The 23,121-nt window shown below is 47.6% G+C and overlaps 2 protein-coding genes across 3 annotated transcripts in view; both read left to right on the top strand.

The window, feature by feature from the left end:
* The first annotated feature begins 416 nt into the window (after nt 1-416).
* Nucleotides 417-2,253, top strand: COX19 (cytochrome c oxidase assembly factor COX19). Its single transcript, XM_005145277.4, has 3 exons — nt 417-609; nt 745-856; nt 1,728-2,253. The coding sequence occupies exons 1-3, from the start codon at nt 426-428 to the stop codon at nt 1,813-1,815; spliced, it is 384 nt and encodes a 127-aa protein (XP_005145334.3). The 5' UTR covers nt 417-425; the 3' UTR covers nt 1,816-2,253.
* A 12,818-nt stretch (nt 2,254-15,071) lies between these two features.
* ADAP1 (ArfGAP with dual PH domains 1) overlaps nt 15,072-23,121 on the top strand; it is a 58,978-nt gene continuing 50,928 nt past the window's right edge. The window contains exon 1 of one of the 2 annotated variants that reach the window (XM_034065401.1): nt 15,072-15,176. In XM_034065401.1, coding sequence (XP_033921292.1) covers nt 15,092-15,176 — 85 coding nt within the window. In that variant the 5' untranslated portion in view covers nt 15,072-15,091. Of the gene's footprint in view, nt 15,177-17,274; nt 17,340-23,121 lie in introns of those variants that run through there. The other variant, XM_034065402.1, reaches the window with a different exon arrangement.

A 23,121-nucleotide genomic window follows, 5' to 3' on the forward strand; every position in this document is an offset into this window, starting at 1 on the left:
ACCTCCAAATGAACAAACACAAGCCATGCTCCCTGCCCCTCAGCCACAACCATGGCTCTCACCTTTCCCGTTCAGAGAGTTTTGAGGTGAATGAGGAACGTAACAAGGTTTTTATGAGGAGAAACCGGTTTATTTATTATCAGCAGGAGCTGATCGAGCCCTGTATGCGGGAGCTGCGGCAGCCCAGCGGGAACGCCACCGACCCGAGCCCTCATCGCGCAGGGACCGACCCCAGCGGCCGAGCCCATCCTGACCGGCAGCGGCGGCGTCTCCATGGTGACCGGCGTCACTACCATCGCGTTGCCGTGGCGACACCCCCTTCCTCAGAGCGAGGCTGTCCGGTTGCCATAGCAATACCCACGCCGTTTCCATAGCGACACTGCCCTGCCCCTCTGTGGAGTGGTGGTGGTCACGTGCTCCGCTCGATGAGCTCGGCGCTCTGGCGCCGCTCGGTGTTCGGTTGTCCCCGGTGGCGAGCGAGTGACGGGAGGGACGAGGTGCCGGCCCCGTTCCCCTTCACCGGCGACATGTCCACCGCTATGAACTTCAGCAGCAAGAGCTTCAAGCCGCGGCCGCCGGACAAGGGCGCCTTCCCCTTGGATCATTTCGGTGCGGTAACGGCGGCCTGGCCTCCTTGCGGCCTAGCGCCCGGCCGCTTCCCCTCAGCGCCGCGGGTGAGGGGGCCGTGGTGCCGGTTCCGCCGCCCGGGCCCGGCGGTAACGCGGCCCTCGCTGTCTGTTCCAGGGGAGTGCAGCGCCTTCAAGGAGCGGTTCATGGAGTGCCTCCGCAACAGCGGCTACGAGAGCGGTGCCTGCCGACAGCGCGCCATGGCCTACCTGGAGTGCCGGATGGACAGGTACAAACGGGGAGGGGACGGAAACCCACTCATGCGGGAGAGTTTTGCGTCCTTGTAGGAAACAGGTGCCCTTGGTGGCTTCAGCGGTTTGCTTGGCTTGGTTTTGATGTGTTGTAGCTGTCCGATGGGTAATGGAACACCTGCAAGACAACTGTACAGTCAGCTTTCTCAATGTGAAGTTTTTAATTATTATTACTTTCCTAGCTATATTTGTAAGTGAAAAGTTTAACTTGTGCCTCAGTTGAAGTGGAAAAAGTATTGCTTTTCAAGGGATGCTTCTGTCCTTGCATTGCTTTCCGGCACAGTGCTGAGTCAGGGAGCTCATTGGGAAATGCACAGAGGGCGTTATTAAATGCACTTAAATAAAATGACTTGCACACACTGGATGGGTTGGTGATGAGGAGGGCTGCAAATCAAAACCTCTTTGAAAATCACTGCAGCAAAGTAGAGCAGTATCACGTATGCTGTTCTAAGCCACATCCACTTTAGCATCTAGTAAATGCCACAAATTCAGGTAGCTTTAGGAATGTCTTAATTAAGTCTCTAATTATCTTTAAGTCTCTTAATTAGAGATAACCAAGAGCCAGGTCTGTTTCTGAGGAAACTTGTATTCAGTATTGAAAATCAGGAAACAACACATTTAATTTAACGTAATGAATGTTATGGAAAAATGAATGTTGCTGACCCAAAAACTGAAGTTTCTAAGGCTTTGCCAAGCAGCAGTCACTCTGTATGATATCTTGGATTTCTTAAAGTAAATAATGCTAAATGAAATAGAAAATGAATAATACTGAATTAAATAGAAAATGATGCTCTTCTCTGGGCTATAGACTGTTATGCAAAATGTTGTTTTCTTGTTTTTTTAACATAGGCAACTTATGGCTAATGAACCACTGGAAAAACTGGGATTTAAAGACCTGATTGATGAGAAATCAGAAGAAAAACATGAAAAGTTCTGATGAAGATGGACAGCTTTACTCCTCATGTATGGAAGGCATAGCTCTTAATGTAGTACATATTGTACGTCCTGTTCATATTGCAATAGGAAGTGTTTCCTGAAGGAACCTTTTTCAAGGTCTAATTTTCCTAAAATAAGTTTATTTTTTAAAAATATGAGCAAAAGTACTGCCTTTGTGTGATTTCTTCAGGTATTTTTTCTCCCTTTTAATTTCTCTTGCCTGCTTTTAAAGATCCATAAGAACCTGGAGAAAACAATTATTGCCTGAAGTGTTCTCCATGTCTCCAAGAATGGTGAACTCTTATTTTAAAAAGACAAAACAAACATCTCTGTGGTGTAGATGTTGGACTACAGATTAATCTTACATGGACATTACTAATGTGCTTACAGCTGTTTTCAGGTGTAAATAAAACTTGTACTTGTGAATTGTTTTTTATTATATACTGGTATTTATCCCCATCTTTGGGATAATTCCCATCTCACCATGTTATAGTGTTCTTGGGAACCAGGGGTGAGGGGTTTTCATTCAGTCTTTCAACTTTCATTGTTGTTGGGAGACTATTTCTAGGTCCACACACCACTCAGGAAGTGATTCTGCTTTTATTTGCCAAGCTAACAGTAACTTCACCTGATTTCATTTAGCTGAAATCTTTCATGATGAATGTATTTGTTTCTTTGAGTAGAGCTGCCATATGTGGGGGGGAGGGTTTAATATCTTTATAGTGACAGTGTGGAGACAGGAATTGTATTTATTTATCTCAGTAACTGGTATTTATTTGTGTCTCTCTCCCATGTAAATGGGTTTGGATAATTTTATTTTTTTAAAAACAAATGTTTTATGTCAAAACCCAGGGTAGATCAAGACTTAGCTATCTAACAAATACAGTATTTCTTTCCAGAACAGGTAGCTCCACCCATACATAGAGCAGGTAATGCAGCAGGCCATCAGCAGGTGAGCAATCAGATCAGAGAATGTCTTTAAGATCTCTAATATTAATACTGAGTTCAAGCCAAAACAATGTGGCCTTTTAGCCCCTTAGGAATGTATTTCAAGTGGACAATAAATTTGTAAATTCTCTGGATGTATTTTCCACTATTCCCTGCCCTGTTCCTCTTGCTTGCAGGTTTTTTTTCTCTCTCTTTTTTAACCCAGTGTCTCATTTCTCTCTCTGTATCTGGCTCTCAAGCAACAACTTTAGGGTCAGGGCCTGCAGACAGCAATACACACACTGTTTGCCAAGGCAGTTCTCCCACATTTTCTCCTTTATTTGGTGTCCCCTTTTTGATATATCTCACCTTTCCTGCTGTCTGCTATTACTGTTTTTGCTTCTTTCCACTGTGCATCTGTTCACACAGAGATCCAGGAAGGGGTAAAAGAACATTTTCTGCTCTTCATATTGATGGTCGGAGCTGGAATTGAAATTGTTGTTGGGGTCTAATCTAATTGAACACTCTGCACATAGTTCGGAGCAGGTTCCTGTTTGAAAAGATTGTTCGTGTGCAGCTGCCTATTTTTATTCTGCTTCATTCTACTGTTTAAATTATATCCTTTGGTAAGATTAGTACACTTATAGAAAAGAAAGCAGAGATTTTATTGCCGAAACAGATATTAAAAGACATTATATTAAACCACTGAACAAGAGTTTTCTTTCAATGATACCGAGTAAGAATTAAAATAATCTCCAGCATCTCAGAAGAAAGAAATCAAATTTCATGCTTCTGTGCTCCCTGAATATTACAGGGTGAAGTGCATCCTGATAGGCATGAAAGAACCACTGCCAGTGGTGGTGGAGTAGTCTGGACTGTTGTCAGTGGTAGTTTCATCTTTTGGATACTGCTCTGCACCGTCATTTGGCCAAACAGCTACTGCATGAATTAAGTGTATGTTTTTCCTGAGACAATTGATACTAACTCTGATCTCCAGGTTATCATAAAGTAAAAGGGTTGAAGTTTGTCTTGAGTGATTGAATTTTGACTGTTAAGCTGCAGTGATAGCTGCCATTATATGAAATGTCTCGGACCACACACTGAAGGAGGGACCACTGGGGACTCTGCAGTGACCAAGGCCCAGATTTTGGACCTGCTGCAGGAGGGGTGATGGGTGAAAAACAGTTTCAATAAAACTTCATGGCGTGCTCAAGTGAAAAGTGCTTTGTCCTGCTTGTAGGCTTGGAGTCCCCGTGTAGTGTTACAGTGACATAGCCAGCAGGACCCTGTGTAGCCCAGACTGACTGCGCTGCTGAGCCACCAAAGTGGCCAGAGCATGCTTTGTCCTCACAAACAACAGCAGAATTAGGAACTGGGAATACTGAGGTGATAGTTTTGTACCTTTCACCAAACCAAAGAGAACATCTTCATCCCATACAGATCCATAGGCATATTGTGTCCTGCCTCCCAGCACTGTCAGTCAGGCTCACAGCTGTCACCTTTATGCCAGGACAAGGGGTAGTTGAAAGCTCAGGGAACTGGCAGAGGCACACATTTCCTGGCTGTAGGGAATTAGCTTGAGAACAGAATGTGTTTAGTGGAGCTGTAAGGTGAGCTCAGAGCTGGTGATGGCCATCAGCTGATCTTGGTTGAGATCTAATGCAACAGAAGTCATGAAAAAACAAGTCTTTAATCAGTGAAGAATCTGGGGTCAAACAATTTTCCCAGCTTGCTATATGGGACAAGTCTGTGCCACACCAGAGTCATGTGGGAGAAGGAAAGTCTCAGAATGTGCTTCAGTTTATTCCTGCCAACATACATATCACTAATAAAAGCCTTTCCATTTAAACCCTATTTATTTTGGATTTGCTTGTGGTATCCAGGTTTGTGCCCCTTTAAAATGGCAGCAGTGTATAAGCCAAAGGAAAGCTGTAAGTGCATAGTTATTTTTCCTGTTCCTGTATCAAGGAGGAACCCCTCCAGCAGCCTGCCACCAATTTGAGAAAATCTGTATTCTGAAAAGGCTGAGCCGAGGCATCTGCACTACAGGGGAGGCCTTTTGTCAGTGACATAGATTTCGTAATGGAGCTATTTGGTGCTGATAAGCCTTTCTGCTCTGTGTGACACCAGGAGCAAGGTAAGTCCCACAGACCTCCATCAGTCTTTGTGTGAGAAGCCTGCCTGTGTGCTGCCTGCACCACTGCTGCCACCAAGCACCACCTGCTGACAGACTCTGGGAATTGAAGATGTGCAAAGAGTTGAAAAATAAGGTTCAGATGGGAGTGATGTATGAAGTGCCAGCCTGGATGTAATTGTGCAGGTGTGGAAGGGATAGCCCAAAGCAGGAGGAAGTGTTGACCGTTGTAGTAAAGGTCTATGTAAGCTGCTAACACAGTAGTAGAAATCTGTAAGTGAAGGGGCTACAATTTTCCTGCAGCTTTTCTCTAGCAAAACCTTGTTCACACCAACTGTAGGTATCCTGCTGCTTGGCATCCTGTCCCAGGGTGTCCCCAGAGGGTTCCAGGTCAGCAGAGCTTTGTATGTTTGGCATTTAGGAGTGCCTTGCCCACACATTAGCCCTTTGCTCAGATTAGAATCCGTTCAACCACAAAGAGCTTAACTTTGATCGCTGCAGTTATTTACAGAGAGAATATTGCTGTGAGCTAACCGTCATTATGTCTTCCTGGGAGACCTTGAGCTATGGGTGTCTCTCCCAGCAACTGCAATGACCTGCAGAACAAGGAAGAGAGGGTTTAATAAACATTTCCAAAGCTCTGGGTGTTCTTTTATAGAAAAGCTTATACAAAGAGAGCCTCTTGTGCTTGCTGGAAGTGGGCTATGGTCCAAAGTCCTTTGTAGAAGCACAATGGGCTTGTGCCTCCATGCAAAGGAAGGATTGTTGCTGCATCTGCCACCAGGAAGTGGGATACCTGGTGCAGCAGAAAGGTTGCATCTCTCTGCACCCATGAAGCGAATGTTTAAGGTTGTGCACAGTTACAGGTAGGCCCAGCTGACCTCCATGCTTGGTTCCCTTCCAGAGCATTCTTCCCAGTTTGTTCTGCTTGCTTCGAGGCCATGGAAGCCCTTGCAGCTGGGCATGATGTTGGGTGAGTAGTCACCCACTTTGTTTGCTTTGCAGACCACAGATTTGCTGGCCTCTGGTGAGTAACTGCCCTTTGTGGTAGCAATCAAAACAGCTTCTACTTACTGTTGCTTTTGTAGGTTAGGCTTAACCAGCTCTGTGGGAAGGAACTAGGGTCAGTTAGAGCACCTCCTGAATTTCACCCTGCTGTTGTCCTGCTCCAAGCAGGCTTGGAGAGCAGCAGGAGGCAGTGCCACTTCCACCAAGCTGCTGGAGCTAAACCTGGGACATACAAGGCTGGGAGAGAATGAGCAGCCTGCTCCCTGTACAGAAAGCATCTATAGCATCACTTGTTGCTGTAGGATCTGAAAAGAGAACACTAAAGTGTTCTCGTTCCACTGGAGAGCAGTATGTTTCTACATTTCTTACCCGTGATTCCTGGGAAGGGAATGATGCTTCTGCTAGTATGCAAGAGTGCAGTCATTTCTAGTAATGTACCCAGTGACCCCAGAGGACTTTATGTACTTTTTTGGCCTGGAGGAGATCACTTGTGGAAGAGATCCTTCTGCTAAATTCAGGATGTTGTGTATTGTATCAGATTTCCCTCAAAAATTAAAGCTTTAACTCAGATTAATTAAAAAGGACATTTGGAAGGGCACATGCAAGAGCCCATTTCCCCATCCAGGATATTTCAATGGAAATTGGATATCTGATTAATCTTATTCTAGTTCTCTTTTTTTCTCTAAATGATCCTGTGACTAGCTGACAATGTTGCATTTCCATCAGGATGCAGTAGATTTTCTAGCTTACAGATTTCAAGACAAAATGCCTTCCTTCTGGAAGGAAGGTGCCATATGGCTTGAAATGCATAATTGATCACTGCTCAAAATAGGAGCTTCATAGAAAGTCATCTAGAAGTCTAATGCATGTGTGCAGAGGAAGATGATAAACCTTGACACATTTTTTGTTTCCTAGGACTGGTGGTGATACAGGAACAGGTTTTTATGGCTCTTCCTAGAGATTCCGACATTTGTGCTCTCTAGCACTGGACAGACTGTTTCACCATTGGATTGTTTATTCCCACTACTCCAGGGGATCTTGGGACTTGTGTTAACAGGTGCATCGATCTTATGCTTGCTGACTCCTGCTGGGCTTGGCTGAATGAAAAACACCCCAGGCAAGCCTGGCATTCACTATATAGCCCAACAAAGGCTACAGTTATTTCTCTGAGTGTAAAGCAGTTCAGGTGCATTGAATCTGGTGGGCTGAATCCAGCCCTTACTGTCTGATGCTTCCCAACCTCTGGTGGGAGGTGAAGCTGTGTCTTTCCCAGCTCCCACACAAAGCAAGGTAGGATCCTGCTGATGTGGGAGGGATGTTGTGGCCTGCCTGGCTGTGTGTCCTGCTGCCTGGTAACGAGTCATACCTTAAACCACTCAGTACTGTAGATGCTTTTCTGTTCAGGTCCTTATGAATTATGGCAAACTCTGATAGCAGAGTAGTGGAAAGCAGCCTTGCAAAAAGAGAGCAGGGGTGAAGAAATCAAGGAGACTTCCCAGAATGGCCCAGGCTTTTAACTTCACCTTCATGCCTTTAAGAGGCAGACAGTGAGGGATGCTTCTGCAGCCCCTTTGAACAACTGAGTCCTTTTTAGTAACCTTCTAGGAGCTGACAGCTCTGGTTTCTGAAGGATTTCTAGTTTCCTCCCTGCCAGCAAGCCCTGCCCAGCAAGAAACCCCTCACACACCTGGTTCTGGTCTTGCTTGCAGAGCTGATAATCAAGGATAGCAGGGAGGGAAGGCACTGGCATAGGAGAAGGTGCTCTGCAAGGGAGTCAGGCCTGGTGTTTGCTTAGTTTATTTTTCTCTGTTATCAGCCCATGTTCTGGGCTTCAGCAGGGTTTGGAAGCACTGAATCTCTCCTTACTGGGCAAGGTAGGAGAACAATTGCAGTACAGAATCTGGGACACTCAGGACTGCTCTGAGGATTGATGCAATGCTGTGTGCTGCAGCCTGCTTAGAGGAGCTGCCAATCTGGAGAGGGCTTTTCCCTCTGGGTTGCTCTGACAGCCCCATGGTAGCATGACTTGCTGGATGGCCAGAAGGATTTCACCACACTGAGGAAACTGATGTTTTTGGACAGGCAGACCCAAATGGGAAAACATTTTCTTGCTGCCACTCAGGAACTGCACAGAAGCTGCGGATCAGATCAGTGCTGAGAAAACTGCCAGTAACTCAGTATGCTGAACCAAGCAGGAGCAAAACCCCCCAATGGTAACTGAACCTTCACAGCCCCATGAACAAGCACCAAACAGGAAATCCCAGGGGTGTAATGATGCTGGTTGCTTTCATTGCTGGGGCTCCCTCCCTCAGGTTTTGGTCTTTAGTGTGGATGTGGGAGTTACCTTGTGCTGACTTTAACCCATGGATTTAGCAAGCTGTCTTTACCCCAGTCCTCACCACCCATGGCTGCAACCCAGCCCTTATAGAACACATGCTCCAAGCTTTGCCTGTTGTCTGGCACATCTCTGGCATGCGTGTGCATGCTCAGAGTGGTTGCTAAGGTAGCATAAGTGTGTGTCCCTCTCTCTGTGCATTCAGATTTCTGTCTGCTCTAAAGGAATACATGTACTGGGTCCATGCAGGCCTGTATCTGTATGGGAGAGCACAGGCAAAACCATGATTTAGGTGTTAACAATCTGTGTGAATGGTACAGGTGAATGGAGTGTGGGTTTTGGTTTAGTTCCCCCCCCTCCCTAAAGTGTGGTGCAGAGCCTGGCAGAGAAATGGGACTGGCCACTGCCACCTCCTAGGGTGCAGCACAGAGGTGAACATCTCTGGCAGGAGATTGCATCCTGGCCTCCTTCCGTGGGGAGATGCTCAGAGTATACATGTGCAGCACAGAGATGTAACAGGAACCGGGTCACTGCAGGGCTTTGGCTATAGGAGATGTGCAAGTTCAGGTCGAAGGAACAGAAATGCTGAGTCCACTGGCTGCTGGAAAAGGAACATGGGTGAAAACTGAGAGCATGTCTGGAACATCTGCCTCCATCCTTTTTGTGTGCATGGCAGGAGACTTGCAGGTGTGATGGTGCCAGCTAGAAGGACTCATTTGAGCAGAGAGATAGCTGGATTGATGGCTTTATTTCAGCCTATTTTAGCAAGTAATAGGCAGGGGGGATGATGTTTATCACTGAAACTGGAGCTGGCTAGTACTTTAGATCACAGCTCTAATAGGTCGGACTGACTTAGACAGTAAATCACTTTAGCAGCGCTAATAACACAGAGTGACGGGTATAGTAAACCTTCTATTGCAGCAATAACCTGGTCCTGCTGGGACTTTGACTCATGTTGGTGCTTCTGCTTTGGTGTGTTTATTAAATCTCCTTCATGAAAGTCACCTGTGTGGATGCTCCAACCCAGCCATCGAAATGGCTGTTCCTCTGCCATTCCCCAACCTGGCTTGGGCTCTTTTTATAGCTTACTATAAAACTGTTTATTTTTGCACCTGTTTATAAAGGCTCTTTGGCCACAGGGGTCTCATGATGTTGTTTTCATGGCTTCTGGAGCAGAGCTGCTCTGTTGTTGCTAGAAATAATTGCTGTTAATTAATTCTTTGCTGATTTTTCTTTGGCAAAGCATGTTGAAATAAACAAGTAAGTGAGCAGCATGATCTACATCTTGGTGTTATGGGAGCTTTTAGGAGGCAGGCAGCGACATCCAAACAGTCCCACCAGCAGCCAGAGGAAGGGTAGGACATGGTTCTCAGCTTTCTACGGACAGAGTTAACTGGGGGAGAATCAATTACCATCTCCAGCTGTTCAGTAGCTTCCTTCATGCCAGCATTTCTAATCTCTTTCTAGAGAAAAACCACAGCTTTGTTTCCATTATTCAAATCACAGCTGAACAATGTTACAGAAAGTGATGTGGTCTCAGATGTCTGACTGGCAGCTGAAGGCAGCAGCCCATGACACAAGACTGACTGTGGGAACCTATATTTGCACTGGTTTTAATTCTGTGCCCTTTGGAAATGGTTTGTCTTCTTTATGGGGGACTCAGGCTTTGCTGCAGAGATTCCAGATCAGAATCAATGTGCTAGGCTTCAGCCCCTCTGTCCTATGGTCCTGCCTGCTCAGCACTAGACCCCTGGCAGGAGCAGCCACCACTTCCCAGGACCCCCAAAGCAGGCAGCGGTTAGCTGCTTCCATCTCCACCCTGCAACAAGACATCATGCAGTCCAGTCTCCTGCTTGAATGTCTCCAAGCTGTTCCTGGAAGGATAAGCCATTTGAGCCAGGAAGAGATTAAATTATTGGAACTGAACAAAGCAATTCCCATGATAAGTGCTTGCCCTGTGGTGTGCACGTCGAACCTGTCGTGCTGCTGCCTCTGACTCAGACTGAATTGATGATGGCTTGCTCCGAATAATTACTTTGACGTTTCTTGGAGGAGCTGATACCTGATGTATGAAACTCTTCACACGTTGGCTTCCTCCATACAGAGCTTCCCCAGGCCTAAGTCTTTTGATTAGTATAAACCAAGGACAGTGCTAAAAGCAGTGGTCTCTCACTGATGCAGGTGAGTTACTGACTTCATTGGTCTAATTTCATCCTCTCAGAGAGCAGAAGGGAGCCTGCCATTAGGCTGTAGAAATCAGCATAGCTCCAGTCAGGTGCCTGGTGGCTCCTGTGGAGCCAGTTCCCCCAAGCTGCCCCCTCCACATCAGATTTTACATCATATGAAATGGGTTTGTTACAACAGGACTGTTGCAGCATGTTTTTTCTTGCATTGAGCTTTCCCTGTGTACGTGGAGCAGATGTACAAATATCCAACATCCTCAAGCTATCAATTATCCCCTCACTCTCTAGGATGTCTCTTGGCTCCCAGCCACTCCACCAGTGACTAAGCAGTCCTTGTGACCACAAACCAGTGCCGAAACCAGCCCACTGCTGCAGCGAGCATGGCCAGAAAAGAAACTGAAAGGACATCCTGAGCACATGGTGCACAGGGTCAGGTAAGTGGTTGGAGCTGCTTTCCTTTTTGCTGTGATGCTGCTGTGAGAGAGCAGTTCTCAGCTCTAGGAGGTTGCAGAAGCCTACAAAAACTGGTGTTTAAGTCAATCAGCAGAGAGATTTTGCTCTGCACCCTCTTCTTGTCCCCCATTCTCCCCATTTTGTCTCGCTCACAGAGGATCTGTGTGATCTGATGTGTGTGTGTTGCCTGCACAGCTGTCAAATCATGGGAGTAAAGGACTTCCCTGGTAACACTGCAACAGGATTAACCACTATGCAAATGTGAAGAAACCCTGATCTGCAAAGAACTCTGCACTTTTAGAGCTGCACGACACATTTTCTTCTTTGAGGGCTGGTGCAGGTGCAGAGCAGCTCTGCAGACCCAGACTGCTATTGCTGCACCCTCACAGCATTTTCTCTTGCATCATCCTCTTCAACTTGACTAGCACATCCTAACCATGCAGAGGCAGTGAGTGTGCTTTTCCCTGTTCTAAGGGAGAAAAATCTCACAGGGTCCAAAACAAAGCAATTTGCTCACAGTCAGAGAAAGCTGGCATCTGTGTCAGGTTCTCCGTTTAAGAGGTTTTAAACACCCTGCTCTGAGCTCTGCTCTGTGGCATTCCTCCCTCTGAGCTGTAGCCACTCTTAATTTAACTGGATAACACAGAAAATAAGATATACACACACATATATATATATATTGGATATATATTTCTAGGATGTTGGTTTCTTTTTCTTTTCTTCTTATTTTCTCTTGTTTTGAACAGGACAGAAAACCACACTGCAACAAAACGTGGCTGCTTTAGCATGGGTGTGGGTGGTCAGTGCTATGGCTTGTTCACCCAGATCTCCAGCTGCAAGACCTGCCTCCCCTGTGGTGCTGAGGAAGCCTAAAGGATCCAGCCTGGTGTAGCCACTGCTGCAGAGAGTTTTGCTTGAATGCAGTTGCAGTGGTGTGAATTATTGATATTTCTGTTGAGGTCTGCTGTTCACACAGGAATTTGTGATGCTTCCCTATGTTACACTGTGCACTCCCAGGTCACATAAAGGGTTGAGTTTAACACCCTTTTACTTGCATGGTTGTGACACTGATTTAGCCATTTCAGGGCTGGGGCTGCAAAATTAACTAAAAACCAGTGTAAACAGCTCTTTCCTAACAAAACAAGCCAGTGTCAGGCGAAAGGAGCTAATACGGAAGGGCAAGGAGAATGTATGGTTGTGTCTATGCATTTTCAGAGCATCACCACAAAGATGATGAAAAGATTTCCAGGAATTTCTGAGCATCCTTTGCCCTGACCTCAGTCTGGCATTTCCAGAGCCTGCCCTTGCTGCCACCGTACTTAGCACCTCGGGAGAGCGCATTAATAACATCCGTTTCTAAGGCAACAACCTTGTGATCTAGAAAAGACTGAGTTGAAAGTGTGCATGTTTGCAAACAAGCACATTTCACACATAAATATGTAAGTATTTATATACATATGTATATAAATTCATATCAGGCTTAACAAGTCACTTAGCAGTGGGGAGACAGAAAGCGTCTGAATGAGGGTGATGTATTGACAGTGACAACCCGTCTCCAGAGAGTTTGGCCACAGACTTTGCAAGAAGTAGGGGCAAATTCATGAAGCATTCCCCGACAGATCATACCCACAGGAAAACTAGGGGGAAAAGCTCAGATGAGGTGTTGGCTCCTGTGGACACAGGCAGGAACAGTCGACATGGACAAGCCTTAGCAGTGATGACCATCAGCTTCCCAGGAGTCTCCACCAGCCCTGCCAGGGCAACCTTCCTCCTTTACCCTGTGTGGGATGGAAAACTCTGATGCTGTCCCTGCTCTACACCAGGAATCACAGTCTTTAGGAGCCAGTGTCCTCACTGCCTGCCCTGGATCAACTCTGCTGGTTGACTCTGGAACGACACTGACCTCTTAACGTTGGATAAACCAGGAGTGAATCTGTGGAGTTACCCCTGTACACGTGAGATTGAACCAAGCCCTTAATATTGCACTGAACAGAAGTTTATCTTTGATTTTGGCTCATTTAGTTCCAACTTTTCTCCGTCTCTCTCCACATCCCCTCCACCACTGGGCTGCTTGTTTCCCAATGTGAGGTCTAAAGTAATTGTGATGGGACTTCAGTTCTGAGAACCGCTGTTGATCAACCCTTGCTGGCCCTGCTCTCCTGCTCTGTCTGTCCTTTATGAAACGCTGCCCTCATCATTGACAACAGGCTCTGTTATATTTGATTTTATTACAAGATATAAATTTCTGTCTGCAGCCCTGGCTTGCAGCACATGGAGGAGAGAGAGAGATTGCCTAGCAACCGGCAGAACAAGAAATTAAAGAGAATCAATAAGTCTTAATGGAAAGCTAAACAGAGACTTAAAAACCAGTGCCCTTCCCTCCTCCCAGCCTCTGCCCTCGGTAAGCTCATGATGACGTGCAGCATCCTGGCTATTGCACGAAGACTTCAGCAAGTGCATGTTCTGGAAAAGCCAGAGTGCAAATGCAAACATAACTTAACCTGGATTTAGGTGAAGCTCTGATCCTGTAAGCATTTACATTGACAAGCTTGAATATAGTACGGGTGTGGAGGATTAGGGCTAAGATACTGTGCTGAGCTGGTGTTACTCAGTGGATGGTAGAAGTCAGTGCTCTGTTCTGGGTTAGGATTAGTGACTCAGAGGTTGAAGAAGGTGAGGATCCGGATGCAGCAGCTCAGCTTCTCCACAGAAAGCCCATGTGTGGGATTATGCCTTTGGTTAGCACAGGAACGAGGTTCCAGACCTCATCAGCCTGCACGTGTAAAAGGAGCAAACCCCAGCATGACGCGTAACGCTGCGTGGGGTCAGCAAGGAACACTGACGTTAGTTTAAACCAGTCAGAAATCAACTCGGTTACAGTCCCTTGTCTGACAGCACAAAGGTCATTTAGGAAAACGTCTGCCAGGCAAGAGGGGCATTGTAAATGTGCCAGACAGTGATTCTGCTCGTGTTTAAGGGTGTGTGCCACTGAATTCTGCTCACATCCATGTACGGCTGTAGGACCAAGATGGTGATTTGGTTGTGGATGTTTTCCGGGAGCACACTCCTCCTGCAGACACAGGTGCACACCCCAGGAAGGAGCACAAATGGTATGAGCTGAGCCTGCGGGAAGGTGCTCTGCTTTGTTGGAGGAAGCAGAGATGGACCATTTGAATGGGAGACTTTCTTTGCTAAACCAAAACCCTTTCTGTAAGCAGAGCTTATGAACCATAGGTAGCTCATAGCACCATTGCAGATGCCTGTGACCCATTCCTGACAGGAAGGTTTCAGCAGGGGTTAGGGCAGCAGCCCATGAGGCACAGCTCTGAACCCCTCCTCAGCCAAAGGCTTCCCTCATCACCACCCTAGGTCAGCCTCTTGTTCTTAGCTGGTAAAGCAAGGACAGGAGCCTTGTCCTGTACGTGACAGGAAACACAGTCACAACAGTACGGGGAATTCTGCCCCTGCCCTTGGGGTGTTTTCTCCACCAATACTCCCTTGACATCATGGAGGGGTGTGAAAAGTGTGAGAAGATGCCTGGGGGATAGTCCTGCTGAGATGCAGACATGGAAGGTGGTGGTGAAGGAGGAACGTTCTGGAGTGTGGGTGGGTACCAGTTAAGCACTTATGAGTATCCCCTAACGATGCTAATTTAAGAAGTGCCCCAAAAGCACTGCTCTTGGACCCACCAATGTGCTGGAGCAGTGAGACCCCATCCAGCAAGGGCTGGGGGGCTGCAAGCTGCAACCTCCTTGCCCCCATATTCCCCACTGCCACGCCAGCTCCCAGCCCATGGCAGAGAGCATCCCTTCTCCGGGCACCCCAAACTCAACCTGGGAAGGGACCGCAGGGTGGCTGGAGACACCCGTGGGGGCTGGGATGCCCTGATGGTGGGGAACCCCCACGGGAACGGGGCTCCCCGGCGCCGAGCGGCCGCTGGAGGTCGCGGGCGAGCGGCTGAGGGAGCCGCCAGCCCCCCGGGCCCGGCGGAAGGCGGAACCGGCACCGTGCCCGGGCGGGCGGCTCCGGCGGCGGCAGCAGCAGCAGCGGCGGCGAGGCTCGGAGGCGGCAGGGCAGGACCCGCCCCGGCGCGTCCCCCACCGGCAGCGGAGCGGCCCCTTCACCTTGTGCGGGGCCGCATGGAGCACCCCGGGCGCGCCGCCCGCCTCGCCAGCGCCCCCAGCCCCGCAGCCTGAAGCTCGCCCCGCGGCGGAGCCCGCACCGCGCCGCCGGCCCCATGGCGAAGGAGAGGAGCAGGAAGGCGCTGGTGGAGCTGCTCCAGCGGCCGGGAAACACCGTGTGTGCCGACTGCGCCGCCCCGGGTAAGGGCACGGCTGGGGGGGGGTGCGGGCGGCGGCTGCACCTGCACCTGCCCGCATGGTACCGCTCGGCACGGAGACAGCGACGGGGCAGGGGGGCTCTGCCTGCTCCGGGAAGGATGGGGATGTGCCCGCCGAGAGGGTACCGAACCCCCTGTGTCCCCCGGGGGATGCAGCGGGATGCTCGGGGCGGGTGGAGGAAGGGGTTGCGCTGTCGCTGTATCCGTGGACCAGCCCCAGCCGAGGTTCCATCCTCCCCCCCCCCCCCCGTCCAGCCCCGCTCCTCGCCCGGTAGTGGCAGCGCTGATGTCATCCCCGGCGGGTCCCGCTGTCTGCAGTGCAGCCCCGGTGCCGCTCACCCGGCAGCGGGCGGTGGCGTGGGGCTCTGCCCGGGAGAGGCTCTGTTGCTGGGGGGTCGTTCCCTGTGTCCCTTCACCACCAGCGGCTTCTGTCGCCGCTCCTGCCCTTGTTGGCGAGCAGACAGACGGGAGGGACCAGGGGCACTGCCGTGGGCATCCTGCCCACAAACCTTTGACCAGGCTGCCACCGGTGGGAGCCTGCCCTGCGCGCTGCTTAACGCCCGGCACAGGACCGGGCTGAAATGTCCATGGCCCTCTTCGTGTACAGAGGGGAGAAAACCTGGGCTAGGAGCATCCTCCTCACTCTTTGGATGGTGAATTGCTGGGGTCTGGCTGTGAGCGTGGGGAAGCCTCTGCTCTTGCTGAGCGGGGTCTGTGTGGTGTGCTGGGACCTGCCTTTGAGGAGAACCTTAGAAAATTGCATAGCAAGTAACTTCCCTTTAAAAAAAGATTAAAAATTTCCTATATAGAAACACCTAAATTAGTATTAGCTCGAGCAGGATGGCTCTGAACAGTCATAGAGAAAGGATGCCATTTCCAACCTCTGTCATTCTGTAGGTTAAAGAAAACCCAACACTTCAGCTGAACCTCATTTTTCTGGCTATTGATTTATTTAGGATTCCAAGACCTATTGGATACCACCACCCAGCTCATGCTGTTACCGCTGGGTTTATGTCCCTTATCTACATCTCAGACACTGCAGTTCACCTTCAGATGCATTGTGTCTCCCAGTATCCAGCTGGAAAGGACAAAGAACTTTTGCATAGTGTGAACTGCTTTGCAGCGCTGTGCTGCTCTGCCTGCTCCCACCCGTCTGCTGTCTGACTCTACCAACCCACCTTTGAGGTATCTTGCTGAGCACAGCTTGGGTTCACCAATTAGGTAGCTACCTAAATTATTCCTTCCTTGGGAAGACTTCGCAATCCTGGGCCATTCAGATCAATGGGGTAACTCTCCCTAGCCCTGTGTGTAATAGAAAGCCCCTTTGCAAAAGGGGAAGTTTCTCAGCCATCAGCAGGATGGAGATTAAGCTATAGGTCAGTAAAATAGCTCACATCAGGGAAAGAGAGTCGTTGTTAAAGGCTTCAAATGGGCTTGTAAAACAACAAAACCATATTTTGCTCTTGGTGACATTTGCATGGAGAGATGCCCTAATGGATCTGAAACTCTGAGAGGAGAATTTGGGCCAGTGTCTTTTGTAACACAGGATGTGCTATATTAATACCATTCAGCCTCTCTTCTGAACTGTCACAGCATTACTTCCCTGGGACTGAATCCCTGTTCATCAACCCAGTTTCTGTAATGATCACTTTGCCTCAGTTTCTTTGACAAACAAGAGCTACTGGTGGTGCTGTGATGTGCACATCTGCTGGGAGTGACAATAAATTGGAGATGCCCAGGGCTACTTCACATAAGATATATAACTTGTGTCTTTAGGTAGTATGTACAATATTGAGGCTCAATTCTAGTATTTCCTGGGCAGGTGTGGCACACCAGGTGTTTCTGGGTATGAGATAACGTGGGTGTCCAAAGAGCCTCTGGAATGGAGTGCTGAGAAGTGGGATGCACAGAAAGATAAAGGGGAGAGCTGGAACCGGGTGGACGGCTGGGCACTGGAAAACTACCAGAGCAGAGAAATAAAGTGAGAATGAAAGAAGAGAGAGGGTGGGGAATGAGCAGATGAGGAAAGCAAGGGCGTGCTTGTGCTGTCCCACATGTGTGTGCATCATCAGAGCGCTGATCTGGTGCAGCTGAGGAGGGGAGAGCAAAAGGTCAAGATCCTTGATTTATTATTGCTGCTGCTCAGGTGGGTGTGTTCCTTTCCCTGAAACCCTTAGTTAAGGTGGGATCCAGAAGAGGTAGCCATTTAGCTCAGGGATGCTAACAAAGACTGGGATGGGTCAGAAATGTAGCAGGGGAAAATTCTTTGTTAGTGACTTTAATTTGTGTGTTTGGAAGCCAACTGGGTTTGCTTTTGCTGTTGGAAATATTTGTTTCAGAAATCAGCCAGGGAAAGTTGCTTTTCCCTTCCCTGCTGTCAAAAAAGGTTGTTTCCTTTTGTTACTGCTTTGACATTCAGGTGAGGGTCAGTAGCCATAGCCCTAAAGTAACTGCTTGTCCGGGGTATTGTATACTCAGGTAACAAAAATCTGGGTTCCTGATGCAAAAGAGCCCACAGCTTGGTATTATTGTGGCTAAGCTGTGACCATGCAGAAAACCAAAGCTTGGGATGGATGGGAAGCATTGGGGGAGGCAGTGCTTTTCCTCCTAGGAGGTGTAAGTAACTCATCCTACACAGGGTCATCGCATCTCCTTGGGGAGATCTAGTCAGCACCTGCTGATTGCTTGGGTCTGGGCCAGAATTTGCCACTTAATGGTGATTGAGGGATATTTAAGTGGCCAAGTCCTGCAAGCCAGGCTGCTGTGTTCAAGATGCGTGTTCTGGTTTGTGCGTTTTGCATCTGGGTGAAACATGGTATTGAATGTGATGCTCAGGAAGGTCAGATCTTTGTCTTCCCCATGACCAGCATGTGTGTCTGGCAGGAAAATCTCTTGTGTAAAAGCAGAGCTTCCAAAAACTCCTCCCGGATTTTGAGGCCATGTTTCAGGTAGGGAGAACAGGCTTACAGTGAACCTGGCCATGACAGCTGGGAATGCAGAAAGGATGCTGAAGTAGAAATTGAAAATCAGAGTGGGAAGAAAGTGAGAGGTTACATTTTAACTGGCAAGGTTTTTATGTTTGTAAGATTTTAGTTAGATTTTTATTAATTGTGTCTTTACAAAATCTGAATTTGCAAAGAAAAGTTGTTTTGAATAAAAAATGTCTCAGTTGCAAAAATGTCATCCATCTGTATTGAATAATGAGATCGCTTTAGCTGCATTTTCAGGCTGAATTCTGGGGTAGGAGCTGCTGTAATAAAGTTGTTACCTAGGGCAGCAGGTTCTTTGTTGTTGCGTACTTCTGTGTGGGAGTCTGGGTCCTGGGTGTTGGTTTGCAGTGTGTTTGTTTTGGTGGGTTTAAAGATGTGCTTTCCCAGTGCAGACAGTATGGGAAATGCAGTCTTCAGTGCAAACTGAGCAATCTCCTGAACTGCTGGTGTGTGATGGTTCTCCATGTATTAGAATAATCTTTTTTTTCCTTCAAGACTAATGTGGCAGTTCAGCCTTCTTTTCCCTAAATGGTTCTTTGTCTCTGGCAATCTTTCCTCACATCATGAGACGGATGGTTATCTCAGGGCATAACAAGACCTTGACTATTTCTCCCTTTACTCCATTTTTCTATGACTTAGGTTTGTGTTTCCACCAGGGGAGAATCATTTTACATTGTAGGAGGACAGGAAGGCTCCAAAAACAGAAATGGAAATCCCATCAAAGCGATTCTGCAGTTTAAGCCCTCCAGCAGCAGTTTACATGGCCTGGTTTTATCGTTTTCATCTCTCCTATTTGGGATAGATTACTGGGACCCTGGGTAACATCGGCCTCTGTGCCTGAGGCTCAGAGCAGATGAAGGATAGAGGAAGAGCAGATGCAGATGATGGAGGGGGCCTGGTATCAGAGCTTTATGCTGCAAAGCTGAGCAGACCTGGTATTCTGGTCTAACAGTATATGTAAAAGCTTGAGGGTGGGTGGTGTGTGGCTGAGGTCATTGTAAACATCTTTCCTGCAGGCCCAGCCTCTTCTCATTCTAAAGCAGGTGAAGCTTTTCCATTCCCTTGATGTCATGAAGTGAGGGTGGTGAATGAGGGAAACACATGAGTGCTGGAGATTGCTTGATTTGCTTAGGATTAAGGAGGGCACTGAAAGGATTTGATGTCAACCCTCTCCTTCACCCTATCCAACCACTGGTCCTAAAAACACGTATCAGGAAGACAACTGAGTGAGTCATCGGGTACTGCCTTGTGCTGTCATCCACAGCGACATCTCCCCATCCCCTCCCTATGGAGCGACAGGGCTCTGCCTCACAGCTAGTTCTCTCTCTTGCCCCCACTACCTCCCACTGGAAAGCTGTTCCAGAGCTTCGCTGCTCTAATGGCGTGAAACAGGCTTTTCGTTTTCAAGCTGAAAGTGGAAACTTGTTCCCGCACCTCCATTGTCCTCTCACTTAAATAGTGATTTATTTTATCTTTTTCTGGGAATTTGCCTGCCCTTTTAAAGGTAAAAAAGAAAATCCCACAGCAGTTGTGTTTAGCAGGATGCTGCTTTCTGCAGGGAAGGGGACTTTCTGAAACAAAGGAGGTTTAATGCAATGGTGTTCTCTGTCTGCTCCTGATGCCTGGGTCGCAGCACAGTCGGGGGCTGCAGACAGCATCAGAGTGGGCTGCTGGGATCTGCCAGCTGAATAAAAAGACCTTGGCAAGTTTAGTGCCTTCACTGAAGATTTTTCCTACTTAGGGAGGAGTGTTGGTGGGAGGCTGTTTGGCTGCAGTCTTAATGTCTTTTATTGTTATTTTTAAACATGCATGACCAGGGTCTGTTTATTAACCTCCTAGTCTTTGTCCAAAGTAAATAGCAACAGAACTTCAGTGCTGGACATGAGATTCTCCTGACTGGGGCATTTAGAAAATCAGCAGGCAGTGAGCAGCAAACAGAAAAGGCTTTTTGCTTGTGTTGATGGCACTTAAATCCCTGTGGTTATATCCTGTATCATAGGGTATGAGTTACCTTACCTGTAGGGTAAAAAAGGTTTTGCCTACCTTGAGAGGTTATCCTCTCCCTTCTAATTACTCTTTAACACCTCAAACAGACAGAGGTCAGAAAAATCTGTTGGATCTCCATCCCAACAAAACACCGGCTCTCACCCAGCTGGTGTAGTAGGGATGCAGCCAGGCAGCTAATTAAGGGTCAGGCCTTCATTTGTGTGCTGGAGGGTGTGTTAACAGTGTATTGCTGTGCATTGCCCATGTTCTCGCTGACATTCTCTTGGTCAGTAATATACTATATATATAGTATATATTATCTATACCGCTAGTATAGTATATATACCACTATATACATAGAGTGGTAACTGTGGTTTAAAGCAGAAGGTGGAGTAGGGGCATCCAAGTAAGTTTTGAGACTCTTGAGTTCTTGCTCTTGTCTTATGGCTACTATGAGCCTGCTACTGCTCTGCTTCGTGTGATTTTACTTGGGTTGATGGCATCTAGGTATTTCAAACTGGAACCCTATGTTTATGTTCTCTTACATTGGTTCTTGTCAGTATTTTTCTGGGTCCAGCCTTTGTTTTTCCCCCTATGGGCAGTTCTTGCACTCGGTAACGTTGGGTTCAAGCTGCAGAGTTCATTGCTTGCTGCCCCTGGTTTTCCTAGAGCTTGTGGTGGCAAAAGGGATTGTGTGTGGAAGTTAGTTTCTGAATTTAGCTGTGTTGCCCATGTGTTTTAGTTTTGTTTTAGATGCTTCTCTGATCCCTGGCTGTGCCTTCCCTGTCAGATGTATGAGATGGGAAGATACCAGCCCATGCCCTTCTCCTGAGCTTAGTCTGGCTTTGTTTATGTATTAATTTTAAAAATGAAGCTGCAGTCAGTTTTTGCTTTAAAAGTCATTATAATCTGTTTATAAGTGACCAGAAATCTCTGGTACATTGGGCAGTTAAAGCCTTCTAGGGCTGGCATGGATGATTCTGGAGCAACAATGCTGCAGGATAAGAGGCTTTTTGCACTTACAGCAGTGTATTTGGTTTAATATTCCCCTTGCTCCTTGTTAGTCTGTATTCCTTTTGGCTTGAAATGATGGAATAAAGTAATTTGTGTGGAACTTAGGCATGCTGGAGAGTTTTCACTCTGCTTCACTGCTATTTGCTGGAAACTCTGGGGGCTTAGTAGAAAATCATCTCTTTTGGGTGGTGCCCGAAAGATCCAGGTTATGATATATTGCCATTTTGATGCACTTTTTTTGAGCCCTGCCCAGGTAAAATGGCTTAAATAAAATTACTGACCTCCCCAGCAATGTCCAGAACATGTTCTAGCTGTTGAAGTGTCTAGCAGCAAGGTGGACATCACCGAGCTATGGAGACCATGGCTTGCCACCCATACAGCTGAGGATTCACTAAATGTGCTGCCCCAAAACTCACTTGTCTCATATGAAGACACTTATGTGAATTTATTCATGTGCTTGATGTCTTATTTCAAAGCGATGGCATAGCCATTTGAAGGGTTGGAGTCTGTGATTATGCCAAGGTCAGAGATCACTGGTGTTATCTACCATGTTCCCGAGCTCAGGATTTTCCTGTTGTTTGTGGTGGGCAGCAGGAATGAAGAGAGGGGGGCTGTGATGTGCTTGAGTAGCCACTGGCAGCCCTAGATCTTATATAAGGGCTTTGGACAAGCATCCCTGCAGAAGTGGGTGCTCACCGCATCCTGCAGCTGGCTGCCTGGGTGTCTGTCACCAGTTCCTGCAGATGTTCTATGATCCTATGTCTGATGCAGCAGTCTCATAGCTATGGGGTTCTTCGAAAACAGTGTCACAAGTTCAGGGCGGGGGTGAGAAGGGGAAGCAGTGTGGGCAGAACCCTCCAGAAGATGGATTCAGGGAATCCTCCACCCTCATCCTTCCTGCCTGCAGGCAGTGTGTGGCACGGTGGGTCACACCAGTGCCTTGTGTGGGTCTCTAACCCTCAGGCTTGTTTAGCTGATGCTTAGGAATTCCTTTTGGCTTTCAAGTAAACTCTGGGAAAGGCTTGGGCTGGCTTGCTTTCTCAGTGACATCTTCAGCCAGGAGAGCAAGTTCATTGAGATCTCTAATACATGATTGTAACATTGATGTTTCAGAGGCACTTCCCCAGATAGATCTGTTGGTTCTGGGGGATTTTGCTACTTGGCGGGTTTTTGGATGAGGCTAACTCAGTGCCTGAGGCCTCTGAACTCTCCTCCTGCCTGGTGTTCCCTTTGGTGTTAAAACAATTGCCAAATCTGTGTGGTTCTGGCCTGTGAATGTCACGGGAAAGCCGAGCACCTACAATGTCTCCATCCACCCTTGCTGCACGATTTTGGATTTAAAAGGTACATGCTTTTAAAACCAGAAGAGCAATGAAGAGGAAGTTGTTATTAATGTATAAGAGCAACGCAAACTGCTGGTGTCTGGTCTGGTGAGTAAAGTGAAATGTGAAGCTCTGTCATGGTGCCTCCTCCAAGTTTGCTATGTGGGATGCTATTGGTGTTGCATGGACATGGAGGTTGGGTCTAGGCAAGAGAGGAAACAGTGAAAGGAAAGACACCAGAAGAAGACAGCAGCAGGTATAGGTATTGAACAAGCTGACAGCATCCCTTCCGAGGGCTGGATCATCACTGACCCTCTTGTCTCTGTTCCTCTAAAATACTGTCATCTTCTGATGAACATCCATGTGCATGTGACCATGAATATGTGATTCTGTGATAAAGTCCAGCTTTTGCTTCCCTAATTAGACATGGTTTGACATGGTGTGGAGCAGGGGGGAAGCATGTTTAACAGTCTTGTCTAAAGAAAATACTGTTGGTGTGAGGAGAAGGCTTTAAAGCCCCAGTTGTGATTAAAACCTGTTGCTGGAGGTGTTGTTTACCCATGTCAAGAAGAGATGCTTGGTTATGAGTTGGCTTAATGTCCCCTGGAGCTGCAGT

This window comes from Melopsittacus undulatus, chromosome 8 (assembly GCF_012275295.1).
Source record: "Melopsittacus undulatus isolate bMelUnd1 chromosome 8, bMelUnd1.mat.Z, whole genome shotgun sequence".
NCBI classification, from domain to species: domain Eukaryota; kingdom Metazoa; phylum Chordata; class Aves; order Psittaciformes; family Psittaculidae; genus Melopsittacus; species Melopsittacus undulatus.

What these genes read in the sequence shown, in the direction of transcription:
- COX19 (XM_005145277.4), top strand. Translation starts at nt 426, where the DNA reads ATGAGCTCGGCGCTCTGGCGCCGCTCGGTGTTCGGTTGTCCCCGGTGG. An exon ending in CTTCCCCTTGGATCATTTCG is followed by an intron (nt 610 to 744) that starts GTGCGGTAACGG and finishes TGTCTGTTCCAG; the next exon opens with GGGAGTGCAGCGCCTTCAAG. An exon ending in CTGGAGTGCCGGATGGACAG is followed by an intron (nt 857 to 1,727) that starts GTACAAACGGGG and finishes TTTTTAACATAG; the next exon opens with GCAACTTATGGCTAATGAAC.